This window comes from Aspergillus bombycis (genome assembly GCF_001792695.1).
Source record: "Aspergillus bombycis strain NRRL26010 chromosome Unknown contig00149, whole genome shotgun sequence".
NCBI lineage: Eukaryota > Fungi > Ascomycota > Eurotiomycetes > Eurotiales > Aspergillaceae > Aspergillus > Aspergillus bombycis.
Genome location: NW_019170151.1, coordinates 33576 through 46680, shown reverse-complemented (window position 1 = coordinate 46680; position 13105 = coordinate 33576). Strand labels below are relative to the sequence as shown.

General features: G+C 48.0%; 3 protein-coding genes across 3 annotated transcripts; 2 read left to right on the top strand and 1 right to left on the bottom strand.

The window, feature by feature from the left end:
- Positions 1–2002: 2002 nt before the first annotated feature.
- Positions 2003–4345, top strand: ABOM_011723 (uncharacterized protein; the record flags this gene model as incomplete). Its single annotated transcript, XM_022538851.1, has 4 exons — positions 2003–2878; positions 2939–3803; positions 3866–4236; positions 4298–4345. The coding sequence occupies 4 exons, from the start codon at positions 2003–2005 to the stop codon at positions 4343–4345; spliced, it is 2160 nt and encodes a 719-aa protein (XP_022384037.1).
- Positions 4346–7478: 3133 nt separating this feature from the next.
- On the bottom strand, positions 7479–8032 carry ABOM_011722 (uncharacterized protein; the record flags this gene model as incomplete). Its single annotated transcript, XM_022538850.1, has 3 exons — positions 7479–7657; positions 7746–7857; positions 7943–8032. 3 exons carry the CDS (start codon positions 8030–8032, stop codon positions 7479–7481), a joined length of 381 nt encoding a protein of 126 aa, XP_022384036.1.
- Positions 8033–10525: 2493 nt separating this feature from the next.
- Positions 10526–12246, top strand: ABOM_011721 (putative MFS transporter; the record flags this gene model as incomplete). Its single annotated transcript, XM_022538849.1, has 5 exons — positions 10526–11168; positions 11222–11484; positions 11540–11665; positions 11727–11845; positions 11922–12246. The coding sequence occupies 5 exons, from the start codon at positions 10526–10528 to the stop codon at positions 12244–12246; spliced, it is 1476 nt and encodes a 491-aa protein (XP_022384041.1).
- Between the last annotated feature and the right edge of the window lie 859 nt (positions 12247–13105).

Here is a 13105-nt window from a genome sequence, read left to right as displayed (position 1 = left end):
AAATTGCACAGATGATATTTATATTAATATCGATCTGGGTTCTTGACCGTGCTTCTCCCAATGGCAGCAACTTGTCCCTCCAGTGCATTCCACAGATATTGACGCTTGTTGTCACGGCTAGCGAGTAGGTTGGAGAATTAAACTTAAGGGGGTTTGTTTCCCTGACCCGCCCGGGAGATAGTACGTATTTGTAGTATTTTTGGCATACCTTACTCACCTTCTTGGTATGATTACCGGTACCGCGGAGGTACTCTGTAAGTAACTCTGGACGACGGGCCGGGAGAGACGGCAGATCCGAGTCATACTGACTACTATTTATGTAAGGTAGCATGCTGTAGGCAAGTCCGGCTGAGCAGTCGTTAGTTACTACTAGTATTGTGTCTGTATTAGTCTTTCCGTAAAGAGCATATGGAGTTTCCATACGGTACAGCCCCAGAGTTGTCTTACCCATGAATGAATGGTTGGCTGATGAATTGTAAAGAGGAGATTCAGGAGAACTTAATATGATATTAATATACCAACAGTTGTTGATAGTACCGACTTCGGTACTAGCCAGAAAAGGCGTTAGTTCTATCTGTACAAGTGTACCAAAATTTTTAATTTTTAGATTTTTTAATTATAGCAAAGAGGAACGAAATGTGTACCTTCAGACGAGTTTTGGCATGACTTGCAGCTGGATGCAATAATAGCAACAGGTGGAAATCGTAGGTCAAAAACGGTCCTCAATTCTCATTCAGAAATTTTCTTCTGTCTTGAACAGTTATTTTCATCTTGTGTAGAGTACCTCCTGGGATTGTTGAAGAAGTGTAAGTGTCTCTAAAGATTTTTCTTTTTCTCCGTGGATTATTATTGTTATTATTATTTGGTTTTATTTTACCCTACTGCGTTCTTTGGTTCCTTGCGGTACCTGAACGTTTCTACTCGCGTTCTTTGGAAAGGGCCGGCCGTCAGTCAGTCTCCGCCGCCTGTCACGATTCCCCTAAAGTTGACTAGCATCCATTCCACACCATCCTCACCTCCCCCATTATCTCCCTATTCCCTTCTTTTTCCATTCCACGCCTTTCAGCCCCTCCTGCTCCTCTTCCTTTTCTCTCTTTCTCCTGCTCTCGTCTTTCCATCTCATCCTCATTAATTTCCTCCGATCCAGTGAACGGCCCATCTTCTGCTTGAGTCAGAAGATTAGGTGCCCATTCTAAGGATCTGGTTTCTCCCCTTTTCTTTTTGCGTTTTTGCCCTATTTACTTTTTTACTTCTTGTTCATTGTCGTTTGTTATCTTCCTCGTGGTTATCTTCATTTCTCCATATACTCGTCTCATTTTCGATTCGCTTTTGTACATGGCTCGACCGCTCTAGACAGCATTCGCCATCCTGGACTGTGTTTCCTTGCGCCTTACTCGTTGAACTCCCTCTTCGACCATCGCCCAATTCGAGCCTTTCGTTTCCCTTTCCTGTGTCTCCGACATCGTTTTCGCATTCACGCTAGCGTTTTCTTCTTCTTTCTTTCTTTTCCTTTAATCAACTCATATCTGTATAATCTATCCTTTGCATTTGTTAGAACAGGTACGTACGGACATCCTTGTTTTACTTTCTAGGGGGCGCAAGAACATGGTGCTGGCGAAGGAATCATCGATCATGCATCGGCCAATCTTCGTCTTGCGTTGCTGTTTTTTGTGCGATCTTTGCTGACGGGCATGTGGTACAGGATCTCTGTTTTCTTCCTTTCTCCTCCCTCGAGTTACTCCTGACCCTATACCTACCTCCACTTGTATCCTGCGGACTATAGCGAGTTCATCCCGTTGACATCGCATCCTTCAGACGTCGTTACTTACGCGTCAAACCCCTTTCCATCCGGTTACCAGGGGAGAACACCATGGCAGCGTTGGTACAGACAATCCCGCAACAAAGTGGCACGGTCTCTGTGCTTCAGACTCGTCCCTCTTCTTCTTCAGGCGCCTTTACTCCCTCTCAGTCATCGCAACAGCAGAACTCCCGAAATTCAACCATGTCTTGGAATTCATACAATACGGTCGGTGGATCGGGGAGTTACAGGGTAGGCCACCAGGTCGTGGCACCCTATGCTTTTACTAGCACCCCCAACCTCTCCAATTCGACCAACATGTCAAGCCGTCAGTCATGGTCCCCTCACTTGAGGCCGGAGCATCGAACGTCCTCTGCTCCGTCAGCTCCCCAACTGTCTCCAAACCCTGCACACTCCGGAGTCAACTCGCGTTTTGCCAATCCTGCAGCTGGTTCTGTATCAACATCCTCTTCCAATTCTTCCGTTCAATCTTACATGTCCAAAGACGACACCGCCATTCCGTCGAGACAGCCGCGTGGTGGCGAACCACCTCTCCGTCCTTTATCTACTATTAACCTCCCTTCTCCTCCCTCTCCTAACTTTATGAACATTTCGTCTCCGACTGTTGCCCGCCCATCGCCTGATCGTTATCGTCGTGGTACTCGTCGACCGGATGGTGCCGGAGCCTCGCAGCCCGCCGTTGCACCCGCCAACGCACCCGGATCTGGCCGTCTTCCGCCGACGACGGACGACCACCTTTCACAATCGAACACCGCGTCAGGATCCAATGGACCGGCACAAGATACGTCCCGTAAGCCAGGCCACAACCGGGTGCCCAGTGCCGATGATTCGTCGCGGACAGAAAAACAGCCGGAGCTGGCGAAGAGATACAGACGACGAAGCTGGGGCAATATGGATAATGCTGGTCTCATTAATCTACAACTTCATCTGCCCTCGTCGTCACCAATTCCGACAACAGGCGGCCATGATTATTTCGATCCAAGCCATCGGCCAAATTCGGCACAGTCCAACAGAGATGCTTCGGGAAGCAATCATTCCCCCCACTCCTCTACCTCTTCTGTAAGGGCGAAATGGCATAGTATCCAATTTATATACCAGCATGTGGCTAACGTTCACCAGATTCGGGATACGGCACATACGGAGTCTGCGTCGACGAACAAAGCTGTTGCTAAACCGGATGACACTAAACGAGTGACGAAACCGTCTCCATTGTCGCAACCTGTTACTCAAGATCCCATCCCTGAGAATGCAGCAACGGCAAAACCAGAGTCTAAGGATAAGCGGCTTCCAACGGAGAGTATTGCAACACAACGTCTGGCTGAGATTACGAACAATGATTTCAAGAGACCCGGTAAATCCCGGTTAAGAAGAGCTTTCTCGTTCGGAAGCGCATCAGAACTTCTCAAGGCCTCTGCTCAAAGTAGCGCGAGCAAGAAGGAGGCCATTGCTGCAGAGAAAGCTCGGAGGGAACTGCTCAAGCAGGAACTGGGCCCCGAGCAGGCCGCCATTGCTGAACAACAAGAAGCCAGTGGCCTTGGTGAAAGTATCTACTCTCATCATCAAGGCCGCTTCTTTAACAGCTCTACAGACAATTTGTCTGTCTCTTCTACAGCATCATCTGCTTCGATCATGCTCCGGAAGATGGGTAAGGGGATGAAACGGTCGACGAGATCCCTCGTTGGGTTATTCCGCCCCAAGTCTGTTGTGAGCACGGCATCCAATGACGGCGTTATCGTCGAACCGATGGCGCCTCAACTATCCGTGGTCAACGTCGAAGCGGAACGGAAAAACGTAGCTGTGAATCCGGATCCGCAAGATGTCTCTCGTGGCGGGACAGTGTTTCCCAAGGTTGAACCTAAATCCCGAAGTCCATCGGCTGCCGAAGATAGTGCTGCAGATAATTCTCAAATGCGTAAGAGCATTGTGGGAGGTGATAGGGAGCGGGCGGAGGTTCTAGCTGCAGTAAGGAAGGGTATCCTCAAAAGTGGGTTTCTTTTTCACGCTCTCTACCGCGGTGGGCTCTCCTTGGCTAACATCTACGATCAGAAACCTCCGAAGTAGCAAATTCCACACCGAATAAGCAGGCTGAGCGTCCTTTGACTACGATCAGGAGCGATTCGCCTCATTCCAGCGTCCCCAGTACTCCTGAGGACCAGACACGGTCGGAGACCCGACGTGCTGACGCAGTCCGGATCGCTGGTGAGGATGATTTCCTACCAGACGGGCGGTTCCTTGATTCCAAAGGAGCTTCCATTACACCAGCGGCTCCTAAAAGTCTCGTCTTCAGTCCTCGCATCCAGTTCCATGATACATGGCCGAGCGGCGAGTATGATCGTCGTGGGGAGATCGCCACCTGCAACCGACTGACCCCTCTCCTTGCCCAACAGATCAAAGAGGAGCTGAACAATTTCAAGATGGTGAGTTGAGCTGGAGCCCACCAGACGGTTTCTTCATTAGCAAATGCTAATATAGCTGCAGGAGATGGAAGTTCATGAGACCTCGAAGATTTATACCCACTTCCTCTAATCCGCTGCATTTCAAATGGCGTTTTTATCTTTATTTTTATTCTTTCTTTTTCCCTCTGCCTATTCTAGGTGACGTCTGTGTCATTACTCTCTGGACGGCTGTTGGATCTATGAATGGTGTGGTTATCCAACATTTGGCGTGTTGACTTGTAGACCTGCTTTTCTTAGAGCAACATTTGGGTTGCGTCTTCAGTTCTGCTGCTGGTGGATTTTGAACACGCCCGTCTGACCCTTATTGCCGACTTCGCAAATCCCGGCCATTCACTTGTGTCTCTGCTATGTTCTCGGTGTTACGGCGCTAGCAGCTTGGTTTCTTGTGCGTTGAAATCTGTGGATTTTACATTGAAGAATGGATTGAAAATTGGAGCTGTGCATACTTTGTCGTTTCTTTGATTGTTTGTGATCATCCGGCTCCGATCTACTTTGCCTTCCTACCTTTGAGCTTCGATCTGTGCCTTTATCTCTCTCCGAGCTCAATTATGTTTACGGATTCTTTTAATCTCTTCCATCTGCGTTTCACCGCAGTTGAGTTGCATCAGAGCCGTCCAGTCTCTTGTTTTGTGCTTTTGCAAGCGTGAAAAGGGCCACATCCTCTTGGTTGTTGTTCCCGAGTCTTGGTATTCTATCTGTTTCAGCGCTTCTCGCTTTCCCATGCATGGCACGTCTCTTGTACAGCTTTCAGGGACTGGTCTATCATCATACTTGACCTACTCTATTGTTCATTGCCTGGGTAGTAAAATGCAGCAGTTCACGGCCCATCTCAGGGCAGTAATGATCCTCGGGGTTTATCTTCCAGAACACTAGAGCCGTTTTCCGTATAAGTAGAGCATCGTCCATTGACCAAGTTTCTTATACATAATTTTTCTAGCTGGAACGTCCAGTCATATGAGGGAGGATGTCAGTCTTGCACCATGAACCGAGCCTTGTGAAGTAGAAATCCATGTTTGAGAAAGGACTACTGGCATCAACCACAGACATGTCGACATATACCATATCCTGGAATTGCTCATCTTCGAGACTGTTAAGTCATCACCAGTGTCTTAAAATAGTCTCATAATCTACGGACCTATGGCACTATTTTAAGCTAGCGGCCGACTACCTGGATCTTAAGACAATAGTACAAGCAACAAGGCTAGTCCCTTCTTGATCCCTGGTCTGGACGTGGCCATTTTGCCATAACGGTCATTCGAGGACGACCTCGGCTTAAACAGGGGCGTCAAAAGTACCTAGTTCCATCCGGTTTTGTGGAGCCCCTGCGATTCATGAATCAGCTGCGGCTGTTTGTGTAAAGGGGAAGCGAGAGACGACTCAGGTGGTCTAGCTAGGATGCTCCCGCTTCTCCTTAGTAGCTTGGATGGGTCTTTAAGAGTTTCTCGAAAAGCAATTGTCGGGAGTGGGGATTTGTGCATACAGAATAGTCCTGTTCTGTTAACAGTGGGTGGGTGGTGTTGGTCCGTATCTTTCTTTGTCCATGTCCCCATTTTCCTTCCTGTATTATTCTGCCTAGTACTTATCTCATCTTTTGGGATTTGTTGGATGTGAGTCTACAGGTCTGGTTGTTCTCGCAAATCTCTTGGTTTCTGTATACATGCTTTTGCTTGATGCTCTCACAGTAAACGATTTGTGCTATATCTGCAGAGATTGGGCAACAGCTAAAGACTCACTCTCGTGCAACTTGTAGAGATATCCATAGATGCTCAAGTGTATAATGACGACGATGATGATGCTTTAACTCTCCGGAGCTTACACTGTCCGAAGTAAATCCAGAAAATAGGTTAACAAATGAATGAACAGCTCAATATCCGTTCTCATTGTTTAGTATAAAATAGACACAAACTGAGTGTCACAACAACCTATCAACGGTCTACCATTCGTATAACACAGTTAACCCGATGCTATGCCAACCCTCAGAGCAGCAGTACTTAAAAAATTAAGAACCCCCATAACACCGAAGCCGACATATCTCCCCGACAATAAAACCCATCCTAGCAGATCCCCCTCCCTCTCCTGCTGAATGACAACCGGGGCTACAAACCCAACAAGCTGCTAACCGAGCAAAACGACCGACACAATCCTAGACATCATATAAAAGGTTTTTCTCGGTTGAATTCCAAACTCTCCCCACACCGATTCCCCTTCCTTCGACTCTAACTCGGGTAGGGATCATCTAATTCGGGCCGGGGGGTTGGCTTGGCCCGAGTACTGTCCGGAGTACATACTACAACCTTCTCTGAGTGCCAACAGATCCCATCAACTGGACCTGTTACATATTGACACAACCATAACCATAGCAGGTACTAACGCCCTGCATCCTCCCTCCACCGGAGGTATATACACACAAATTCTACAAAAGTTAACCCACCTAAGAAACTCAACCGAAAAACTTCACCTCCGGCTAAAGAAAAACAAGAAAAAGAAAAAAAGGTAAAAACACCCGCCCCCAGATCCCGAAAAAAGAAAAGAAAAAGAGAGAAAAAGAAAAATTCTTCCTTCCCCCTTCCGTGCATTAGTCTACTCCGTAGTTAATTCATCTCGGTAGAATTCTCGTGGTCAGACAATGACTTTTTGCACGAAAATTGCCGATGGTAGGCTTAAGTAAAAGGTTACGGATTAGGGTTTAGCGTTTCAACCCCCACGCTTCTCGTGGCCCACGTTACCTTCACGTAGCATTCGGGTTCTCCACTCCACTTTTGTGGTTTGCATCCCGGTCCTGACTGTGTCTGTTTTGTTGGGCTTGGGAATGTGCTTCGAGCTGGTTTGGGGTATGTAGTCGAGGGTGGCGTTAGCGTTGGCTTGGGCTTTGGTTTGTGTTTGGGCTTTTGGGGTTCTTGGGAGAGTTGGATTAGTGGGTTTGTTGGGTACTATAGGAGTATACGGTATGCCTCTGATGATATGGGGAGTATATTGAGTGCAGTGTGGGTGACGTATGTGTTTGGCTTTTTTGTGTCTTGTTTGTGCTGGCATGGTGAGCTGGGATTAGAGGTGATAGGTATACTTCTGGAGTTGGACCACATCCTTCCGTAGTCAGCTTATCATGGAGAGAAAAGACGAAAGAACAAGAGAACAGAGATAGTTACTTAGTATATTCAGCACATCTCCAAGAATTAGAACTACTTCTATACCCCCCACCCCAACTACATCGTAAAATCATTGTTTGTTGACCGCATCCGCGTTAAAGTCCGCAGTGCAGTGTAGTGCACGATCGAATCACCAGCCTGGCTGGAAGGGTTTCCGCACTGGAAGTGATCAGACTTATCCATCTGGCACTGGCCGACCTTCTTGTCGTCGTGGTGAACAGACCGTAATCCCGGTTCTTGTAGATGGTCGTGTATCACGGCGTCAGCTGATCATTCCGATTCTAGAGCGATACTAGAGGGTAAGCAGAACAGAGAGAGACATACTGTAGTGGCCTATCTTGCTATTGAACTCGAGCTCCTCGAAATCAGGGCAGCCCTTGCAGCACACCCCGTGCTTACCACCGCTGACATCCCCGAGCGAAGACATGAAGATGGCCTTGTTGTTGACGTCGTTGCAGTCAGGGGGACTGTTCAGGAAGAAGAATCCGTCCGCATTGACGGGGGTTCATGCCGTCATCGACTGAGCCGCTCTTGATGGAGTAGATGTAGAAATCTGCTGCTGCGAGAGGAGCGAGGGCCACGGCGGTGAGAGTGGCGAGGGTAAACTTCATGGTGAACGTTTTGGAGAGAGAAGGATCTTTGAGGATGTAGTAGGAGAGTGAGTGTATGCTTGGATGATTGTGTTCCTGGAATATACAGAAGTATCTCAAGCTGGCTCTATAGATCTAGAGAAGCTGGTCGTGTCGGCCTTGTTTTGTGTCCATCTTGTCTCCCAATTCCTTCGCCAAGCCAATGTATATTGAGATAAACAGGGTCTGCTGCTTGAAGACACTGGAATAGGAATGACGATGAAGGGGCCAAAATATGGACACTGGCTATAGTTGAGATATTAAGGAGTTGTTGGAGGTACCTGGTGAACTGCTGCATGGATCTACTAGCTTCAACTGTATGGTCCAGATAGACTTCAGGCGGAGCCTCAGGGTCTACACGTGCGATTACGACAGTGGCTGCAGCAGCAGAAGACCGTAGAGATTTATGAACATACTCAGATGTATGTCAATGGCTGGTCAATGTCTATTGGTGATGATGTAGGGGTTTGATCTTGCATAATCCGTTAGGTATGGGAAGAATACAAATGACCAATGGCCATCGCAACCGCTCTGTGGCACCGGTGGGTTAGAGGTTCAGCTTTAACAAATAGCCATGTTCCTACGTGTGTATTGCCAGGGAAGGTGGATATAGGAATGGAGCGCATTGATTGAATACGAGGATTATCTCTTGTACTGTCCATCTTAGCATACACAAAGGGGTCCGTTGATTCATAGTCTAATAGAATGAGACTACTAGTCCCTTGAGCATAGATACACTTCCTCTTCAAGCGCTTCTCCTTCGTCCAACTGCGTTAAGAGAAGAGACTTTCAGCTGTTTGACCCGCTTAGCACTTCATATCCCATGTGGCGACTGTGATGCTTGGCAGCATTTCGGGGCCGAAAAATCTGGTTGACGTTCCATGGGTCACCCGAAAAGTCAATCAAGTGTTGTGCCTCGACGGAGTCTATTTTGTTTCCAGCGATAAACAATGATTGAGAATGTTCTTACATGCTACCTATTCTTTTTTTACGTCGTGATGCTCCAGAAAGAATGAGACCTTATCTTATGTTGTGGAATGGGGCTAATTCGGGATAGGGTTTCGGCCCAGAGGGTTCAATGCTCAAGACCAAGTATCGGAATGAGAGACAGATTCCTCCAAACCGAATTCCATCCCGTCATATCCTAGAGATATATTCTACGAATACCCTCTCGTAAAAACCGACGTGTATTTAGAGGGGGAGATGTGAAAGCGTAGGAGAATTCCCAAAGGCAGCACGTGAGGGCTCTCAATTCCGAGTGAAACACGTGCCGATACAGCCCGATCCGTGCCGATCTACAAGCCCTAATCCACCTGCAGTAGATTCACACCACGGACAGAAAATGACGTACGAGAATTGCCTCTTCCCCTCAGGAAGGATCCCGAGCTCTTAGTATCTGCCTTTATAGCTTTTCCGTCAACGCGGAGTAGTGTATTCCCACACCGACAATTAGAACATGTTGGTACCTACCAGACCAGATATGGACGGGTAGCCGAGAAGCTGGGACCGGAAGAGTCCCCTTGGTCCCGGCCCACGGGGAACGTCCGGACGCGGGGGTCAAATGAGTTAGTAATACATTCTGCTGCAAAAGCTTGGTCAGAATCTTGTCAGAGCCGAGATCTTGTGCTGGAATCCCAGTAGCACTGTGGTTATAACTGCCGCCTCTGTCGGGGTGAGGTTAAGCTTGAATTCTCCGGGCTGTCAGAGCCATGAACACGTTTTTTTCCTCATGAAAAGATCCATAGTCAATCGGACTCCAAGTAAACTGCCGAACGCCATATCCCGCAAGCAGAGGGAACCCCCACGGCAGCTCCGAAACCCCCCACGAAGATTTTGTCACGAGAGAAGAGAAAAAAAACCCCCACGCTTCGTTCACTCCACAATTCCAGTTCGCTTGGTTCGTTTCTGCTTCCTGATTCCACGAAGGCTCTTCCCCGGTCTCCAGACTTTATCTTTTGACTTTGGTCTTCCCCAGTCTTTTTCCCCGCCTTCACCTTCCCCATTGGTCTCAACCATACCTAATTGACTCGGTCCCCATTTGCCTAAATTTCCTCCCGGCATGGGAATATGTCGGGAAACCCAACGGGTGCGGTTCCGCGGGTCGTCATAGTTTTCTGGTCAATTCTTTCCTACACAAAAAGGTCCCTGATCCCGAGCCTGGATGTTTGATCTCGGACGGTACTCTCTCCTCTCCTCCCTTCCTTCCTCCTTACTTCTCTACTCTACTTCTCCTTCTTCCTCCTCCTATCTCCTATCTCTTTCTTCTCTCTATCTTTCAACCCTGTGCCCTCCCCCCGCTTCTTCCTGCTGGATTTCGGTGTACTGTCCCAAAACCGGCAAGCCGAAAGCTCCTAATGTGCTGGGCATGATTTAGTTGAAAAAAAAGTCAAATACTTTCCATCTCCCATACCCTTCGGGGTCATTTTATTCTCAGAGACGATTTGAGAAATCGACAATCCCAGACTACTATAAGCCATGTCGGACGAAATCTCTAAGGCCGGCTATGATGCCGCCCATCTCGAGGAAAGGCCCGTAACCACCACAACGAACCCGGCGCTGGCCGACCCGGCAACGCGTGCGCGAGTAGAGAAGAGTCTGAAGCGCAAACTCGATGCTCGCTGCGGCTTCTTCGTTATCATCTACATCATGAACTACCTGGATCGGAACAACATGGCCGCTGCTCGTCTTAAGGGCCTCCAGGATGACCTGAATTTGGATTACAGCCAATACGCCACCTGCCTTAGTATTCTTTACGTCGGTTATATTCTGATGCAGGTCCCTTCCAACATCTTCATCAACAGAATCTCGCGGCCCTCTATCTACATTGGAGCCGTGATGCTTGTTTGGGGTCTTATCTCGACCTTGTCCGGCGTCGCTACCAACTTTGCCGGAATGGTCTGTATCCGTTTCTTCCTGGGGTTCGTTGAGGCTGCTTTCCTCCCCGGAGCTCTCATGATCCTGTCGAAATGGTACACCCGTCGTGAGCTCACCACGAGAAACGCTATCCTTTTCTGTGGAAATCTGATTTCAAATGCCTTCTCCGCACTCGTTGGAGCTGGTGTCCTTTCCAACATGCAAGGCGTTCTTGGTCACGCTGCTTGGCGCTGGCTCTTCTGGAGTAAGCTTCCTAAATCGTCTCCGATATTTTACAGTTGACTGATATTTTTCTAGTCGAGGGTGCCGCCACAATGTTCATTGCTATTCTAGCAGCAGTCATTCTTCCTGATTTGCCGACCAACACACGCGGGTTCACCAAGGACGAGCTGGACCTAGCTCAGCTACGAATGGCCGAGGATGTTGGCGAGGCTGATGTTGACTCCGAGGATCAAGGACCGTGGGATGGCTTGTTCATGGCCGTCAAGGACATCAAGATCTATATCATGATGATCACCTTCACTGCTTACGTGGTCGGCCTCTCGTTCAACGCTTTCTTCGTAAGTTCTCCCTGTCTTCCCACTGCGCGTGCTCAGTCTAACTTGAGACTCCTAGCCTACCCTTACTGGAACCCTCGGATTCGGCTATGTGCCTACTCTGCTCATGAGTGCCCCGCCATGGGTGTTCTCCTGTTTGTTCTCTCTGGTCGTTGCCTGGAGCTCCGATCGGTACCAGGAAAAGGTTTGTCTTCTGTGACAGTCCCACAATTTTACAAATAGCCCCATCTAACCAACTCCTTCAGTTCTGGCACATTGTCGGCCCTATCCTTGTCGGTCTGGTCGGATTCATCATCAGCATGTGCACTCTGAACGTCGCAGCTCGATACGTCGCTCTCTTCCTCCAAGCCGCCTCCTATGCTGGGTAAGCATTCCCCACCCGACTCACCTCTACTATATCATCCACCACAGCCATACTAACCACATTCCAAACCCCACAGATTCATCGTCTTCTACTCCTGGATCAGTACATCCTTCCCCCGTCCCCCAGCCAAGCGTGCCGTTGCAATCGCCATGATCAACGCCTTCAGTCAGCTCGGTAACGTCGCCGGCTCCTACGTCTGGGATCTCTCCGACAACGGATACCGCAAGAGTTACGGTATCGTGACAGCCATGTTCGGTATCACCATCGTCGGCTGCTACGGATTCCGCATGCTCCTCAAGAACCTGAACAAGGAGCTTGAAGAGGCCGAGAACGCTGCCACCGCCCAACCAGACGCCGACGAGACCCTGGCAATGAGCAAGGGTTTCCGGTATCTCACTTAAGCCTCGGGGACATGTGTTTGTTTGTTTTCTTGTATAAGGGTCTGGGCTGGGCTGGTTAAGGTTAACGATTTGCGGCCTGGTTTTTGCTTTGGATTTTCTTTTTCTTTCTCGTTTCACGATGGAACGTGTATATGATTTTATTTGACATGATGGGTATTTTTCCATGTCTGAACATATTTAGAAATTACACTATATTTTTTTTTAAATTATTAATTATGCATATAGACTATTCGTTGTTTTTGTTTTTTATGTTACGCTGGTGTATAAGCTCGGTCTTTTGTCCGGAAGTAGTGACCATGGATACCGATGGCTGATATGGCTTGCTCGAGACGTTCTGTTCTAACACACAGTATGAGAATGAACTTCATATCTTTTTGATAAGGTAACGTTAGGTCGAGGTCTAGATGGCTGGACTTTGTATACTACGATATAGTTAGATATAACATTGAGTCTCGTCTGAGCCAAAAGTCCTTATGGGTTAGCCTGCTCACGCCGTAGACCACAGCAAAAAGCAACGAGAGATATCTACAGATAATAGATGGATGCAGGACAAACAGTAATAGATCAAACAATAAACAATGCTTTTTGATATCTTGTGCTCCTAACTAAAGATATTATTTCCAGTTCTTTTTAAAGTCCAGATCCAGCTGTTGGTATTAACATATTCACATAAATAAAACAAAATCTATCAAGAATGAAAAAGAAAAGGAAACGAAGAAAAGAGATCCGACCCAAATAACCATTAACGCATTCTAGGACTTGTCTTTTCTTCGTGCTGTAAGTTGAAATGGTAAACCCCGCTGCGCTGATCAGACCATGGGCCACTGACGGTGATGCACGATCTCATGGGGTGATCAGG